General features: G+C 47.6%; 1 protein-coding gene across 1 annotated transcript; it reads right to left on the bottom strand.

Annotated features, from left to right (window-relative positions):
• Positions 1 to 8,234: 8,234 nt before the first annotated feature.
• LOC135396251 (uncharacterized) lies at positions 8,235 to 17,860 on the bottom strand. The gene is made up of 8 exons (XM_064627275.1): positions 17,801 to 17,860; positions 16,940 to 17,065; positions 16,145 to 16,266; positions 15,701 to 15,868; positions 13,845 to 13,976; positions 13,688 to 13,778; positions 9,627 to 13,186; positions 8,235 to 9,522 (listed from the first exon to the last, which is right to left on the bottom strand). The coding sequence occupies exons 2-8, from the start codon at positions 17,059 to 17,061 to the stop codon at positions 8,294 to 8,296; spliced, it is 5,424 nt and encodes a 1,807-aa protein (XP_064483345.1). The 5' UTR covers positions 17,062 to 17,065; positions 17,801 to 17,860; the 3' UTR covers positions 8,235 to 8,293.
• Between the last annotated feature and the right edge of the window lie 339 nt (positions 17,861 to 18,199).

Below are 18,199 nucleotides of genomic sequence, written 5' to 3'. Positions count from 1 at the left end.
AAGCTCGTCCTCGACGCATGAGGCGGCACTGTGCTCCTTCCCCCTCTCACGTTGGGGATGAAGGAAATACGCGTCTGTGAAGATACGCAATGAACAACATAAAGACAAAAAAATGGCGTTCCTCACTAATTTTTTGCGGGCGATCTATAGAACGGATTTTTGTTCTGAAAACGGCTACGATATCATGTGACCGAAAGGAACAGATCTTCTCATTGGGACAACTTTGTAGCTTTTATAATTAACAAGTTAATTAGCGAAAGTTAATTAAGACATTGCCTTTGGACTTTGCTAATGCCCTCCTAGGGAGTGCCCTTCAGCATATGCTATATTGCAATTGATTTCATATTGGAAAAAGTGTTATATATATTTTTTAAAAATCTGTATACACTTAGCTGGGACACCCTGTATGTATATTCCCTGGATGTCCGTGAACCGCAGTATGGGCGCTAACGGGTCACTTTGTCATTAACGGACTAATATCATGTACACTGTGAAATGTAACAGCACGTGTGAATGAGTCCTTAGCTCCTCCTATGGGGGAGGGCTGGCGTAGTGTCATGTGACCAGTCTTAACAGCCAATACGGAAGCAGAGTGAGTGTGATGGATTACATTATCTGGCACAGGAGGGAGTGTGACGTCATTGTGCACAGCCGTCCTATCTGCGGCGCAGTAATATTTTGAGAGATGACGGACTACATTTCCTTAAGTAGAACACGACTACAGTCGTGCATTACTTAGATACGCTTTCCCGCAGGCCATCCGCATGGCCGCATAACCTACCTGCGAAAAAGGCGTGACGTGATGTGATTGGGGACGTCAGTCCGGACGAAAAGAAGAGAAAATGATGGGGATATGATGAAGACAAAAGACATCTGTGTAGCTTCCATAGCTTTTTTTTATATAAAAAAAATTGCGGATAAAAATAAACGACCTGTATGTTGAAGAACGTTTAACCTTCTACGACGCAAGCTTCAAGATGAGAGCTGTCTTAACGCTTTCTCCCAGAACCACAACGATCATCATTTGTTGTACCAACTTTCTTTTCCCATGAGAATCTCCGATGCTCATAATACTACGCGTTTCTCTTTCAAGAAGCCATGGGAGAAGATTCTTGCTCAAATATGACTTGCGGCTTATCTGTCGCGGGGAAGCGATATGACTGATTGATAACCGGTAGCGCGCTATCATCAATCACGGTGGCTCGCAGTTCCTGAAACATCCTTCTTTTTCGTGGCTTTCCATTTTGTTCTTATTATCGAGATTATTTTTGATGCAGAAGATGACTTCTTGTGCCTCTGGCGGCAAGCGCAAGGCTTCTCCGAGAGTCTGTTTTCTTTCTCTGGTCACGATGTACTGTGTGCGGACTTACAGAAGTTTATCGGGCATCACAATGTGAAAGAGCTTTGGTAGTGGAACAGCGTTGTCGCGGCTTATTGTGCAAATGGGAAACTGGACTGGAGATACGATGCAACGCGCTTTGATAACCTCGCGCTTCGAAGATGAGATTGCGGGTTTCTAAAAATGCGCATCTCTGGAAGATTTCCCGTGCCACTGTTGTGCACCTGGAGGCGTTGTCGCGGACGACGTGCAGGAGCTTTGTTGGATGTGGCTGTGTACGAGAGTGAGATGGAAAAGTTTTGCTTCTGAAATGCTTTGCGAAGGGATATGATTTGGCGGTGCAGCGCGTAGAGATTTCTTTTACTTCGGAAAATCGAGCAACTCAATGAAGCGACTGCACTTGCATAGTGCGACAAGGTTGTACGTCAAGTACAACTACAAAAAAATAATCATAATTTGGGATTGTGTTGCAACGGCAATGTTTACTTGCTGAACCCCCGTGACAGCACCCCTGACTGTGTCATGTGACTGTGATACCGTGTTACAATATTGTGAGGGAAGGAAAAACAACAACAACAAGAACAAGAACGACAACTTTATTCGTCAGGGGCGATACTCTACCCCAGTGCTTGTGTTACTGTGGTGAAATGAGTGAAAATGGCAATCAATACATAATTACTCAGTTTTTGTCACCATCAATACGTGGAATGTGCAGCGACACAAACTAAGCTTGTAATCTGCTTTACGAGTATCTTAAGGTAGCTTGCCGAGTGCTTGTACTTAACTTCGAAGCACATTTGCGGTATGAATCTTTCTACGGTAATTAAAGTACAAATGAGTACACATGACCCGATGTACATGGTACTTTAAGTACAATTTTAAGTACTTTGCCGGTCACTGGACGCGGCCCCCGTTTAACCATCACACCAGAATTAATGTCATTATCGTTCTTCTGCGGATTAATCTGTTTAACCACCTCTGAGCCTTTGGCAGGCATACTGCGCATGTCGCAGAAGACGGCCTACCAAAAGTCCTGTACCGTACTACTAAATAGTTAGTTTTAGTAGAGCGTATGCTGTCGCCTTTGCGTACATAAGGAATAGCGTGGTGCTTCTTGTGTCTTGTGCGTGCGCTGAACCACTAACGCTATCCCTTACGTACGCAAAAAGGATAGCTTATGATATAATATAAAATTCATTAAAGAGTTTTCGTGCATTGTACGCTACCACCTTTACGTACGTAAGGGATAGCGTGGTGGTTCTTGTGTCTTGTGCGTGCGCTGAACCACCAACGCTATCCCTCACGTATGCAAAAATATAGCTTACGATATACTATAAAACTCATTAGAGAGTTTTAGTGCATTGTACGCTATCGCCTTTGCGTACGTAAGGGATAGCGTGGTGCTTCTTGTGTCTTGTGCGTGCGCTGAACCACCAACGCTATCCCTTACGTATGCAAAAGAGATAGCGTACGATATACTAAAACTCCTTAGAGAGTTTTAGTGCATTGTACGCTACCACCTTTGCGTACGTAAGGGATAGCGTGGTGGTTCTTGTGTCTTGTGCGTGCGCTGAACCACCAACGCTATCCCTCACGTATGCAAAAGGGATAGCTTACGATATACTATAAAACTCATTAGAGAGTTTTAGTGCATTGTACGCTACCACCTTTGCGTACGTAAGGGATAGCGTGGTGGTTCTGCGCAGTGCGCGGAGTTGTCTGTGTTTTGCGCGTGCGCAGAACAATCAGTGCCATCTCTTGCATACGCAAACACGATACCGCATGATACACTAAAACTCACTACTTTTTTAAATTCCGTGTTAGCGCCGCGAAGCAACACATAGTGGCTATGAGCGGCGTACAGACGTGGACAGATGGAGAGAGGACAGCAGGAAGGAGTGGAAGACGGGGGGAGGGGGTTTAGTATGCGTCCTGGGCCGACTTCAGCGGGAACTGCGCCGACATTCGTCTGAAAAGTCTTCGGAAAACCCAGGGAAAACCTCAGACACCACAGCCGGTGACAGGATTCGAACCCGTGTCACCTCCCAGTCTCGGCGTGGAAAGCAATCATCCTAACCACTATGCCACGGGAGCTGGTCACTACTATTTACCAGAGCGTTTTAGTGCATCGTACGTTAACGCCTTTGCGTACGTTAGCAATGGCGTTGGTGGTTCTACGCACGCGCAAAACATGGAGAACTTCGCGCATTGTGCAGAACCATCACTCTATCCCTCGCGTACGCACTAAAACTCACTACAGTGAACCCTCGTTAATATGACCCCCGATAATCTGACACACGCGCTTTACAACCATACTCTTGGAGAACAATGCAGTGAACCCTCGTTAATATGACCCCCGATAATCTGACATACGCGCTTTACGACCATACTCTCAGGAACAATGCAGTGAAACCGCTGCAAATCCCCCCCGTTAATATGACAATTCCGCATTATGACCAAAATTATCGGGAACGGCAATGGTCATAATAACGAGGCTTCACTGTAATTCGGTATTGAACACGCTACTTATAGAGATCGGTGTATGTACAGCGCGGGTTTTATGCGTTATTTGCAGGGAAGAGAGAGAGAGTGGGTTAGCCCCGTAATCTCTCGTCTTCACTTACTGTTTAGAGTATCGTTTTACGTAACAACTTGTAGCGGTACGAGAGCAAACATCAATCGTCTTGTGTTGTGAACGGAACTCAATAAAATAAAGAAAAAGGACAGCACCAAAGGAGGAACGTACTGAGAGAAGCCAGATCGTCCTAATCCAATCACTCAAAACATGAGGCAATTAAACACGCCCCCTCGCGGGAACATATCGCCGCGAGAAATTGAGAAAAATGTGTCTGTTATCTGTATAAAACAGAGCTGTTGTTGTTCAACCAGACGGGGGAGGCCAGAAAGCGAAGTCTTGCACGTCATTATGTACTTTTGTCGTTGGCGAAACCGTCCAAAGGGGTTTAGCTCTTGGGCACGAAACTGTTATACAGCTTGTTGCACAGTTAGATGTTTATTTTGTTCTAAAACGAAAATTGTGGAGTCATATATAGGTCAGACGTCCTGCTGTTTTGAAGGCTTATGGGACGCGGGGCTTTTCGGAGAACGTGCGCTATCTTTTCCTGTATTTGAAGAGAGCGTGGTACATCTTAAATCCCCATTCATGCAAATCGGATGAAATTTTCTTTCGTGAAGGCGAACGGTAGGCCGCAAAAACATGAATATTTATTCATCCATACGTTTTAGAATACAGAGCAAGTGCTAGGACACCGCTGTTGGTACGCGAGGGATCCTAACAAACATGTTGAAATAACTCGATCAGTGACTACACAGCCGCTCATTTCACACAATTTATCATCACACAATCAATAGATCGCCGTGAGGATCGCTGCTGCACAAGAGGTACAATCTTTTTTAAATGCGACAGCATTTATAAGCGAACTTCGAGTTCTCGTGAGGCGGGCTATGTAGCAGCGTAAGCCCTGCACTCATTGGCTGATGGGCGATCATGTGTTCAAGCGCGGTTACAAAGCCGTCATGAGAGAGGGCACGCCTTCAGTTGTAACACCGTGGTCGCAACTACGCCACCCCAGCGCACGTAGTTGTCGGAGGAGGAACGTCTCCAGTTCAAGACCATGACCAACCTAGCCACCTAGCGCGAGATATGGAAGGCTTCTGACGCGTTTGTCACGCCAGGAGTGAAGACGTCCGAAGTGCCGGTGTAGCCATCTACTCGGGAAATGACGAACCTATCTTAGCGATCAAGACAGTCACTCTCAAAATCGACAAGGTACAACACGCCCTACCCGCTGCAGACGAAGTTTGTGACGTATATGCGTCGTAGAAGTGGACAACAAGCATACCCCACCCTCATCGTGCTGTTAAGGCTGCAAAGGCAAGATCAAGAGGTACCTTTAAGCCAAATTCTTCGATTATCCTGTAGAAAACTTGAAGGAACGCAACATGCCCTTGATTGCCATGGGCTGCTTCAATATGGACATTAAGAATACCCAGAACAACTGGATCGCGGACTTTCTGAAGGAAGTCTTCGAATTCCGTCTAGCCGGTGACGGTAAACTTCCCACAAAGCGCGTACGGGTCACCAACGTTGGTCTCGTCGCTGAAGCGCTCAAGAAATGTGATCAGCACTGGCTGGCGATCACCATTTCGCAACGCACATGTAAGAGCAACGATAAGTAGATTTTTTTTATATGCCACCTCCGCACGCCCCTCCCGTAAAAAAAAATTCTGGTTACACCCCTGCGCCGGTGGTTTGTATGGCAGGAGTGTCCCATAGCTTCATGGGAGCAGCAGCGGTGCGGTGGCAGCAACGCGGCAGCATGGAGCAGAGAAAGTTTCTGCTGCTAGAAACGACCCATAGCTTCGCTTTTGCACTATCGGTTGCAGCAGCTGCAGTAGTGTAGGAGGCCCGAAACACGTTGACAAATGCGGTGTTGTTTACGTTCCGAACATTCCGAAAGCGTACGCAGTATAGCTAAGCCTTTTAGTGCACACTTGCAGGAATGCGATGCTAGACCATAGGAATGGTGAAGCGCGTTTGTGTGCGAGATGTATTCTGCATTTATAGTTAAGACGTGAACCTTGGAATGCTTACAATGATGGTTTGAGACTCGTATTACGTAACTGACTCTTCATTAGTCTGTTTCGTGACGTTTAACGTAGGTTCGTCCATTTGCACATCCGTCCGTGCACAACAGCCTTTACTGCGGTATAGTGTGCGGTGACTCTTCTACAGGATTTTGTCGTATATAAATGTCGCGTGGTTACGCACATTCAATGTGTTGATTTACTGCAACTGTCAAATGCTGAAGCTGTTGAAGTTGCTGTCGTTGCTGTTTAAGAAATAAAGCTGTCCTTCTCCTTGTCATCACTGGTCTTTGCCTGTTTTCTCAATGCAACGAGTGCATTGTTACTTACTTTCTCTAACCTTTCCTAACCTGAACCTTTTCAAGGGCCTGTTTTATTTACAGCAACATAGCTCGCATGCCATCGAGTCACCAGAGAGAAAGCACAGGAAGTACGGTTATCACGTAGTATGGACGTGGAAGTAATTTGCTTGAACGTTAAGAAGCGATGTCAGCTATCACAAGTGCCGTACAACATATGCATCACGCAGGTTTGCTTGAACACTTCATTCATTGCGATAGGAACAGCAATGAACTGAATTTTGTCGAGAGAGCGCACTTCATGCGGCACCGATGATCGAACGCTCACTTCACAATTGGCAAGTCACAAAGCGTGTCCTTAAGCTTCTGATGCAAACACCACAAACATTCGGTACTGCGCGTTGAGTTCCTCACTCACCGCCCTTACTAACCCAAAACACCGTCCAACGAAGAGCATACCAACCGCACTCCTGATTGACTCGCAAGGCCGGCTGCCGAGGGTGCTTAGAAGTCGGCCCAGGACGCACATTCTTCAGGGCGTCAGTCGTGACGTTGCCCACCTCTGTGAGGCCGACAACGGCGACCCCTTTCACCACCACCACCACCACCAGCGCAGCAACAAAAAAATTCGGATACGGGAGCAGCAGTGGACTTCTGCTGCACGGCAGCGCTGTTGCTGTCGCGCAACGCTATGGGACCGCTCGTGTAGCTGCAGCCCTGCCGCTCCGCTGCTGCTGCTGCTGCTGCTCAAATCGAGGCTATGGTTCCCTGGCCTGTGTCTCAACGCTTTGGACAATGTTTTCACAAAGATATCTCGCTGACGACATTATTTTCCTTTGCATCGCATCAGCCCGGATTACAGCCACATTTGCAATGAGTACAAGCAGGTCGTTTTCACGAGGATTTGTTGGGGAGGTGACGAAATCAAATATAACAAAGAGCGTGCGACGAGGGAGCAGCATATATCCCTATGCCACAAACCAGTCGCTCATTTTCTAGCTATTTTGATTTAGTCAGATTGTCCCCTTTCATACTGCAGTCACTCAAATATTGCTCACCTTCCGAAGATTGGATGCGCCCGCGGTACCTCCGCTAGCGTAGTCGCACTTCGCCAAATCTGAACTACACCACAATGAGGAGCCCAGACAGGCCCTAGCAGGCATCCCTGACACATCGTTTATTACGATGTTGATGGCTTCAAGGACACCCGTCATCTACCGTAAACGATCCATCCACTTCTCCCGTATAACTCTACAGAGAAGTAGACGCCCACACCCTCTTCCTCCTCTCGCTAGACGTTATCACCTCTCGCCAAGACGGATGCCCCGAAACAGCTAACGGACACCCTCCATCACTTTGTACGGGCCTTAACGACGCCCACACTTGGCGCATTTAGCCACTGCTGAAAGCGCAGAAAGCCCCGTGGCCAATGATGTTCCTCTACAGGTATTACAGCGTGAACAGTTTGAGATTGCCGTAGTCGACTTCGCGTCATGGAATACTTCATGGGCGTTACAGTACTTGAGTCAAACACATCAGGGCCGCACACAACACTGATGATTCACAGCTCTCAGTTGCCGCGGGCCACGAGCACGGGTCGAACCAAACCCTCCAGCAGCGACATGGCTTGAGTGGATGCAGCATCCATTCGTTGGCTTGGAGTCTAAGGTCAGGCTGAAGACAGAGGTGGTGGGTTCGAATGCTAAAACCGACTCAGATGTCCGATGTTTTCCCCCAGACTTTCCAGACGTGTCAGCACACCCTTGTGTCCCTCTGCTGCTTCCTGCTGTTCTCTCTCGTCGATATACACTGCTCATGGCCAGTTGCTTCGCGATTCTAACACGCTATGTGGGGGTGAAACAGCTATATGTCTCGGGCACCTCCCGATAGTAGTAACCCTAACAGATACGATAAACATGAAGAACCAATATTTAAAAATATCTTTATTGATAGGATTGAAAATCACTATTGACACTAACAAGCGACAGCTCCCTGTTCAGGATGAAGTAGTTATACGTCCTACTACGATATAAAAGCGCTAGCAGCTTCAAACATTCCCTCCCTCTGTGACCGATGTATCCTCTTCGTCCAAGTAACTCTGCATAGGAGCCGACGACAAGCTATGCATCTCTTCCTCCTCTGTAGACCCGCTCGACATGAGCACGATGACATTATCGGAGGCGTCCATCAGAGATCCTCCATCACCTTCTACAGGTCTTAGGGATGCTCTCCTCGCCGCGTTTAGCCACTGTTGAAACGGAAGAGAGTCCTGCCTCCATAGATGATCCCTCTCCAAGTACGAAAGTGCGCTGATGCACTTCTTCAGCGGTTTCTCTTCTCCGACATCCTGGGGCTGCCCTACTCGGCTCCGGTAGAGACTTTGGGTCTTAGAAAGCGTCGCATATTCTGCGGAATTGGCCCGTCTCAGCATCGTCAGTGTGTTGGGAGCAGCAGGGCTCGATCGTGAACTGCTGCAGAGCGGAAAAGGTGTACGGTATGGAGCTCTCTTTCTCAACATTTTCTTCAACGATTTTTGGGGACCGCTGCTGGAACTGTCTTCGAAGCTAGCCTGTTCGGCGAGTGTGGTTGTAGGGTCGGGTGAAAAGTTTTTCCTCTTATTATGCGCGCCATAAATATGCCTGCCTTGGTCACACTTGAGGACCGTTGTGTCGAAAGCGGTGTTGTGCTGAGATGACGCTGGAATGATGCTGGAGTCTGCGCCTGACCGTATGGCGAACGAAGCACGCGCGTTGGCTTGAATGGTGTCAGGCTGGAACTGGGTTGATGTTCGGAACTTATTCGGCATCTCATTTGGTTGATACAGCTGCGCGACATGCGAAGACGCAAGAGTGCCTTTAGGGTCGTAGCTCACGTACGTGGTTGACTTGGGAGTATTCTGCGTTACAGAAGGCAGGTACGCCGAGTTCTGCAAGTACAGGAAAGTCCTCAAGAGGGGATTCATTTGGTTGCCACAGGTAAAGCTCTCCAGGTTGCCATCGTCTGACATCCCTAACTGTGGTTCGCTGTCCAGATTGGGGAAGTTTGGCGACATTGATTCTCTTTCCGTAATGTCGTCAGAGGAACCAGACGAAGGCGACAGTTGACTGGTTGGAACATCCTTGTAGAGGGAAACGGTCTTAAGCCAGTATTCTGTGTAGGACTTGGAACGCGGAACTAGATCACGTTGACGGTCGACGCTGTCTTGTCTGTCAGAAAGAAGTATGCCGTGGAATGACGCCGATTTCGGTATCGTTCTTGTAGCTATTGTGGTGGCACCTGCATGTTTTAGCAATGGTACCGGATAGTACAGCTTAAGAACGGCATACTATTTAGTCCAACTGGGTAGTCCAACTTAGTAGATAGTAAGAGTAGGTACGTACATGTCTGATGCGTTTGTCCATTTGCACTTGAGTCATAGGATTTGCTGCTAGTCATGGACGAGAACTTTACACCAGCTCGGCTCGCAGAGGAGAAGGTACGGGACGTTCTTGCTACGCCACGACACTTTTCTTGAATAGGATCTACTTCTTCGGAAGGCACTAACACGATCCCTTCCCGAGCTTTCTTCTTTACAAGAGGTGATGTTCTATCAGGGCAAGCAATCTTTGGTGTCGCGACTTTGCTTGTGTGAGGTTGAGAGAATAACACCTCGGGTGAGGGTACCACTTCTACAAGCTTGCCTTCTCTATATTCTTTTGGGGCGCATTTGGAGCTTCGAGGTACATAACACTTCCTTTCAGTGTAATATTCCTGATGAGTCCGTTTCCCTGGGCTGAATCGAAGTCTCGTTTTGGACTGAGCAACAGGAAAGCGCTTTGTACCGCGACTGTATGTTGCCATCTTTGATTCTGAGGAACTGGAGACAGTGACTTCAGATAAGAGCTTCGTCGTTTCCATCGCCTGCAACTGTGTATGACCGCCTTCTGTCAAACTATTTTCCGTTGTCTGTGTGGTGGCTGTAGCCGTAGTAGTCGTATTCTTGGATGTCTTGGTTGCGTCTCCCTCAGACCCGCGTACCGGTACCGAGTCAATGTCGATTTCAGGGAAACTTAAATCCGTGTAAAACCTTCGCGTAGACATTGATGATGTTTCTTGTGTTGTAGTATCAGTAGTAGTCCTTGCGGTGATAGTTTGAGTCGTAGCGTTTCTGGAGGATGACATATCGGCTAACGTTCCTCCTGTCGAATATGGCGGCTGTGTTCCTGTCGACGGTTGCAAATCGAATTCGTTGGTTTTATTAGCTTCGCCGCTTGAACGCGGGGTTACAAACCTATCTTCTGTGCGGCTAACCTTCGGCGAAGATGATTTTGCCGCAGAACATTTCCTGCGTGTCCAGCTAGTTGACGATTCTTTGCTCGTACTTTTACAATGGTCGTGCGTAAGCGCTTGAGGGTGTTCGTGTTCGAAAGGAACTGGAGGTGCTGTTGTGCTTTGGGCTGACGTTACGGCTTGGGCTGAGAGCTGAAGAACATGCGAGTATTCTTCCTCTAAAATTTCTTTCAGCATATTCTTCAAGTCACCTCTTCGTAAACGGGAAAGTGGCTGATTGAACGCTTCTACGTCCGGTTTATGCCGGGCATAATGTCCTTTTGGGATTCCGTCAGGTTGGGAACTCTGACTCGTATTTAGAACGTCCTCGTTAAGAAGCACGTCTTGCATCAAGTCAAAACCGGACACCGCCTCCTGTTTAGCCGGTATTTCTGGAAACACCCTGTTGTCTTCTGGAACCGTGGGAGGCTTCGATCCTACGATCCTGTTTAAACATTGTATGATGTCGTTCTGTGTTATAGCAAGCTTGATTTCTTTGCGTGTCCTTCCAGGTAGTTCTGTGGGAGGTTCAGCTGGTGCTGCAGGTGCCGAGACTGTTTCATTGTTGTTCTCTGCAGTGACCTTATTAGCCTTAGCACGTATTTCGTGCTCTCTTGGTATGTCAAGCAGAAACAGCGATGGACATTGAATATCTGATGGCGGACTGCTAGATGTCGGGTCCATGTACACGCATCCCGTGTATGTCTGAGGTTCCGTTTCGCATTTCCTATATTCCTTCACTTCGCTTGAAGGACCTGAAGAACACAACATGGTGCTTTCTTCAACTGGTGTTCTGTTCTGCACGAAATTTTTGCGGGTCCAAGAATGGATGGAAGCAAAGGACCTGTTTAGCAGCTTCGATGTCGACCTGTCTGACTTATACCTTAGCTCTAGTTTTGAAAATGGACATGAACTGTCCTGTGTTCGACGTTGAGAACTTACAGTGCCTTCCTTTTTTCTGGAGTACGGAGACCGGAGTATCGAAAGCTCGACATACGAAGGGATTTTCCTAGACGTTGTTTCTGCGCACAGTAATGGTGTTTCTTCCTCGGCCTCCAGACGTAAGGCTTCGTCTTCGATCGTCGGTAAAGCAACCTTAGGTGGCTTTTTGAGAAGAGTCTTCGGTATGCTGCAAAGGGCTGTTGGTTCTTCCCTGACTTGCAAGGCACCGTTAGAATAAGTGCCATGATCCCTCGTGTCACTTTTCGTTAATTCGTGAACACTTAGTTCTGCTGTATCAGACTGCCCGGCTTTTGATACGAATTGATTTGCTGACGGAGAAGTTGCAGGAGTCCTCGTCGAAGCGTTGCTCGCGAGGTATCCTTTGAGACTGTTCCTTGGCTGATCGTGTATGTTGGCGCCACTGACAACGGGCTCCCATCTTTCGGAAAGATTATTTGGCAAGGTGGTCGGAGGAGCGAAGGTTCTCACCTTCTGTTGTCGTCTCATAAGACGAACGGGGTGTGAACATGAATGATAAGATTCCGTCGTCGGATTGGATACGTCTTGTTTTTCTCTGAGAAGGAACCTCCTTTCCGGAAGTTGATCAGATGGTTGCATAACAGAGAAAGCATCAAATGTCGTAAGGAGGCTTTCTAGGTGAGGAAGACCATAGATGGAAGGCTCTTGAAAATTGCTACCGAACCCATGTTCCGAGAACGCATCACTGACAGGAAGCCGTTTCAGAGGGTCCTTCTGGTCTTTCCTCACCCTGTGTGGGGTGAGGATCCGACACAACGTGGACACATCTGCGTAAGTTTTGTTCTTCACTTGACCACATCCTTTATCACGAGGAGCAAGTCGTTGCACAGTTTCCTTCCTTGGTCCGGACGTTCGACAGGAATCTCCCAAGGATACTTGGTCGATGCTACGGGATTCCTGCGCCGCCATAGCATGTAATCTCTCACGCATCTTAAGGAGGGTCCGAGAGTACACAGCCTTGACTGCGTCCGTCATCGTCCCGTCATCGGTATCTTGTCTTTCACTCCGGCGGTGCCCAGCTAAAATGTTTAAGGATTGCGTTTTCATGAGCTGATCGATAACTATCTTAACAATCTCCGCCAAGTCGGCGCTCGAGCTCATGTCCCGCCTTTCGTCTTCATCCGCTGGGTTCGACAGTGGTGCGCTTGAATTCAGTTGGATTTGTTCAACGTGACCTGGACGTTGATCCTCGAAACACATTGCAGCATTTGGAGAGGTTACTCTAGAGGTCACTCGCGATGCATCTAGAGACCCTGCAGAGTTGCTGGACGTCAATGACGACTTTGAAGTCTTCGCAGTTGACGCCTCTTCCGAATTCCAGCGCTCGGCCCTGCCAAGTTCGGACACCAATGAAGCCATTTCTTCAAAATCAATCGGTTCGTCTGCCATGTGAACTTCGGCTTCAACCGTGATTTCGTGCGAGGTCCTGGTAGGTCGTCCTTCGACATCACTGAGACCTTCCACTTGTGGAGTTACTGCTGGTTTTCTCGATACCATATCCTGTATCTTATCCTTGCATTCATTAAAGATGCGTCTCACGCCCGTGGTGAACAAATCCATCTGAGACTCATCCCTGTGGCATCTCCTTCTCGAACGAGCAGATAGTCTTTCAAGACATGCGCGGCGTTGGCGTTCCTTGGCAATGATGATTCTGAAATGCATCGTGAGGGTTTCCTTGGTATCGCCACTCAAAAGCTTCGAGTTAGGGAAGAGAGGGATAGTTATGGATGTAACGATGGGGTAGATACTTTACGTGGTTTTAGATACCCAGTTTTAGATACTGTACACATGAGTTCTCTTTTCCTTTTCTGGTGAGAAAAGCTCTTTGTGACAAGTAACTTAAAGGAGAGATGACGAAGGCAATTATATTGAATTGAGGGAAAAGACGACAAAGATCGTGAGGGACGTGTCATTAATTTGCTTGTGGCCCACTCTCGAGCTTTTCTTACTACAGACTTTGTCCAACAGCTCGCCTACGTTCACGCAGCTATTTTCTTTCTTTTTTTGTTACTTTTAGTCTAATTTGACGCTGCGAATAACCGAAGAGGACTGCTAGGATGCGCCGTTCCGGAATCAAATTAAGGCACACAGCTTTCTTACCTTCCACGGTATGAGAAAAAAGATAAGCGGGTTGTTGCGCAGAAAATCTTACCGGCCAATAATAGCTGCGGGAACTCCAACAATCCCGAAGGTCGTGAGAACAACTGATATCATGTGGACCGCCTCGTTAGTAGTATTGGTTGCTGTGCAAGTAAGGGGGGGAATCGTGAGAACTCTGTGTCTGGTGTCTCAAAGGATGACTCTCTAACCTGGGATGCATAGGTCTTTCCGTTTCATAACATTGGGCGGCGAGCAGATGCAGATCTGGTTGACGCATTCCACGTAGGGGTTGAGGAAGGCACATTCTGCGGTGTCCGTGCAGTCTTCGAGAATTTGCCGCGCTGGCGAATTCGAAAATACTGTTTAAGGAACGCGCTTGAAGAAAAGTAGCATGCACGCGCTAGGTGAACATTCATCGAAGCTGAACGTCAAAGTACAAAGGACCACTAGGGCTGACCAGCTCCAGTGGCCTGGTTGCTGCCCTGAAAATACTGCTTAAGGCACGCGCTTGAAGAAAAGTAGCATGCACGCGCTAGGTGAGCATTCATCGAAGCTGAACGTCAAAGTACAAAGGACCACTACGTCTGACCAGCTCCAGTGGCCTGGTTGCTGCCCTGAAAATACTGTTTAAGGCACGCGCTTGAAGAAAAGTAGCATGCACGCGCTAGGTGAACATTCATCGAAGCTGAACGTCAAAGTACAAAGGACCACTAGGGCTGACCAGCTCCAGTGGCCTGGTTGCTGCCCTGAAAATATTGCTTAAGGCACGCGCTTGAAGAAAAGTAGCATGCACGCGCTAGGTGAGCATTCATCGAAGCTGAACGTCAAAGTACAAAGGACCACTACGTCTGACCAGCTCCAGTGGCCTGGTTGCTGCCCTGAAAATACTGTTTAAGGCACGCGCTTGAAGAAAAGTAGCATGCACGCGCTAGGTGAACATTCATCGAAGCTGAACGTCAAAGTACAAAGGACCACTACGTCTGACCAGCTCCAGTGGCCTGGTTGCTGCCCTGAAAATACTGTTTAAGGCACGCGCTTGAAGAAAAGTAGCATGCACGCGCTAGGTGAGCATTCATCGAAGCTGAACGTCAAAGTACAAAGGACCACTACGTCTGACCAGCTCCAGTGGCCTGGTTGCTGCCCTGAAAATACTGTTTAAGGCACGCGCTTGAAGAAAAGTAGCATGCACGCGCTAGGTGAACATTCATCGAAGCTGAACGTCAAAGTACAAAGGACCACTAGGGCTGACCAGCTCCAGTGGCCTGGTTGCTGCCCTGAAAATATTGCTTAAGGCACGCGCTTGAAGAAAAGTAGCATGCACGCGCTAGGTGAGCATTCATCGAAGCTGAACGTCAAAGTACAAAGGACCACTACGTCTGACCAGCTCCAGTGGCCTGGTTGCTGCCCTGAAAATACTGTTTAAGGCACGCGCTTGAAGAAAAGTAGCATGCACGCGCTAGGTGAGCATTCATCGAAGCTGAACGTCAAAGTACAAAGGACCACTACGTCTGACCAGCTCCAGTGGCCTGGTTGCTGCCCTGAAAATATTGCTTAAGGCAGGCGCTTGAAGAAAAGTAGCATGCACGCGCAAGGTGAGCATTCATCGAAGCTGAACGTCAAAGTACAAAGGACCACTACGTTTGTCCAGCTCCCGTGGCCTGGTTGCTGCCCTGAAAATACTGTTTAAGGCACGCGCTTGAAGAAAAGTAGCATGCACGCGCTAGGTGAACATTCATCGAAGCTGAACGTCAAAGTACAAAGGACCACTAGGGCTGACCAGCTCCAGTGGCCTGGTTGCTGCCCTGAAAATATTGCTTAAGGCAGGCGCTTGAAGAAAAGTAGCATGCACGCGCAAGGTGAGCATTCATCGAAGCTGAACGTCAAAGTACAAAGGACCACTACGTTTGTCCAGCTCCCGTGGCCTGGTTGCTACGGCGATAGCATTTCACGCGAGACTGGGAGGTGACCCGGGCTCCCCCCCCAGGTGACCCCTCTTGGTCATTAGATGCGCAGAAGAGCACTCTATAAGCAACCGCGTTGAATATGTCCTCGAGATGCTGCATACCAGACACACATCTGGGCTGTCCGTGTTCGGTAACGCGTACGGGTGTGCTCTCGGGGCACTGGCAGGTTCCCGTGGATGCCCTCTTCGGGAGCTTGCACACTTGGCCCAACACTCGCATGCAGTCGAAATCGTCGGAACACCGCTTTCCTGCAGCCTGATCCGCCGTATCTGAAATGCGTCAGATAGCGAAAACACATCTCGGTTCAAAGACAACGCAGAAAAAGCCGCTGGGAGAATCAGGCGCCACAACGCGCTGTACGCCCCCCCCCCTCCCTTCTCTCCCTCTTTCAAAGGCCACGGGCCGTTCATAGGGCGTAATGCACTTGAATTCGTTTTACTTGCTAATGCACTTTGTTCATACGAAGCACTTCGATGTAAGTAGTGGTCGTGTTAGAGAACACATCAAAGTTTTTGAAAGAACGAAAATATCGGAAAAATACTTGCAATATGTAGGCGCAGGAGAGGGCGTTGGTTTAGGGATGAAGAGTATTCCTTCCCTCCCCCTTCGCTTTCTCACAGAGTTCTCCATTTGCCATTGAGGGCTTTCTTCAATGTCTACTTCAAGACTGGAAAGGAGGAAACTTCGTGACAAAAAACGTGCTGAATTCGATATCGTATCGTATTAAGGACTAGCGACTACATATGCTGCGACGATATATATACTGCGACGATATCTGCGACATCTAGCGACTACATATTCTGCAACAAGTACTGCCAATGCCTGGTTACGTTCGACACCAGGTGGCCATTACGTGGCAATTAAACGCCAATAACATGTTCAAAACTGTACCAAACCACTGTCTTGGGACTATAGCTGGATGTTGAGTTCATCGCAATTACCACAACGTCACACGTACGTTTTAACAGACCCGAAGAAATTACTTTCCAGAATTAACTGATTTACAACCACAACTGCACCCTGATAAATTAACTAAATTAATTAAAATTACAAAATCTGATTTTTAATTTTACACTGAGCTACACTGCTGCTGTGACGTAGTGAGCATGATTAGAGATTTAAAACGAATTAATGCCAAAATCGCGTGCTTTACAAATTACTTGCTCACTTGCAAGAATAGTAAGTTAGATTTCAGATTACGTAATATCAACAGCTATCCTACAACTAATTACATACCGAGAACGCAATTAAATTACAGAAATTGGATTGCTTGCAGTTACTTACAGGGCCCGCATTTTAATTGCACTAAAACTTGAGACCTATGCTCCAGTACAACTCACTTGCGAGGCGGTTGCTTGGATTGCAAAGTATCCACCGCCCTCCGACGAATGAAACTTGAAGCAGCATTCCGCTGGCTCGTAGTCCAGGCGAATAGGACCAAGATAATGCGCACAGCGTGCATTCCCCTGAACAATCACATCAAGGTGTGCCACAGGAAAAAAAAAAAAAGCTGTTATATACCTGCTTCGTTCCGAGAACTAAATGATGCCGTAGCTAATGTCAGTTTGCCTTTGAGAAACGCGAATAGCTCACGACTCTCACAATCTCTCTAGGAATATTATTACGTTTATCGGGCACAGAAAATTTATTTCCATGTCATCCCTGCTCTGGCGTGTTGGCTGATGACATCTACAGTGCACAGTGGGGTATGAAATGCCCAGCAGCATGATGGATGGGCTTAGGGCTCAACCACGGCGGCGACAACACTTCGACCAGCGCCAGTAGCAGGGAGGCGGTGCTCTTGGCATTGGAAAATGAACGAGGAGACTAACTCTGCTCGTACATCTTTCTTCAGACTCAAGTTGCCATCTTCTAGGTCGCACAAGTTTGTTTGTCTCATTCTACCATGTTGTTCAGTTAATTACACGCTGCTATAAGACAGTGCAGTACGTACGGTAAAATAAACTACAAATTAGAAGTGACCGAACAAATTACGCAGTGCAGAGCTGCGACATCCTAAAAAGTATGAGGGGCTACGTAACTGAAATGTGGTCGTTTTAGAATATGCAGTAAAAAAAAAAAAACATTAATATACTTCGAACGGTAAACAGATTTTTGGTCATTCACACTGAGCAAAAGGGATGGAGCTCGAAGTACAAAGCGAATATGAAAAGAGTAAATTATGGTCATGATAATATTACCCCGTAGAAGATGGTTCCTGCTGAATGGTTCGTTGCTTTCTGTGGCTTGGAACGCGAGAAAGGTTCTTCTTCTTCCTACATCTGGCCGATGCCGATGACTGTGTACGCTTGTCTGTATTTAAGTACCTTTGTATTTAAGTACTACCTTTGGAGGTAGTCCCCCATATGCCGGTTTCACACTATCGTTTTTTTGTCGTCCATGTTCTTTACGAAGCCGAAACGGACCCATTGTAACCAACGGGGCTCGATTGCCCATAGATCCTATTTTTGAAGCAAACCGACAACAAATACGGCAGTGTGAAAAGGGCCTTACATCGACGGAAACTCTTATCTTACGTACCAGATAACAACGCTACCAAGGGGAGGTTTCTTTTTGTACGTGTCATACCAGGCGAACAA

The sequence above is a fragment of the Ornithodoros turicata genome, chromosome 5, assembly GCF_037126465.1.
Source record: "Ornithodoros turicata isolate Travis chromosome 5, ASM3712646v1, whole genome shotgun sequence".
NCBI lineage: Eukaryota > Metazoa > Arthropoda > Arachnida > Ixodida > Argasidae > Ornithodoros > Ornithodoros turicata.
This window is presented reverse-complemented; position numbering and strand designations above follow the sequence as displayed.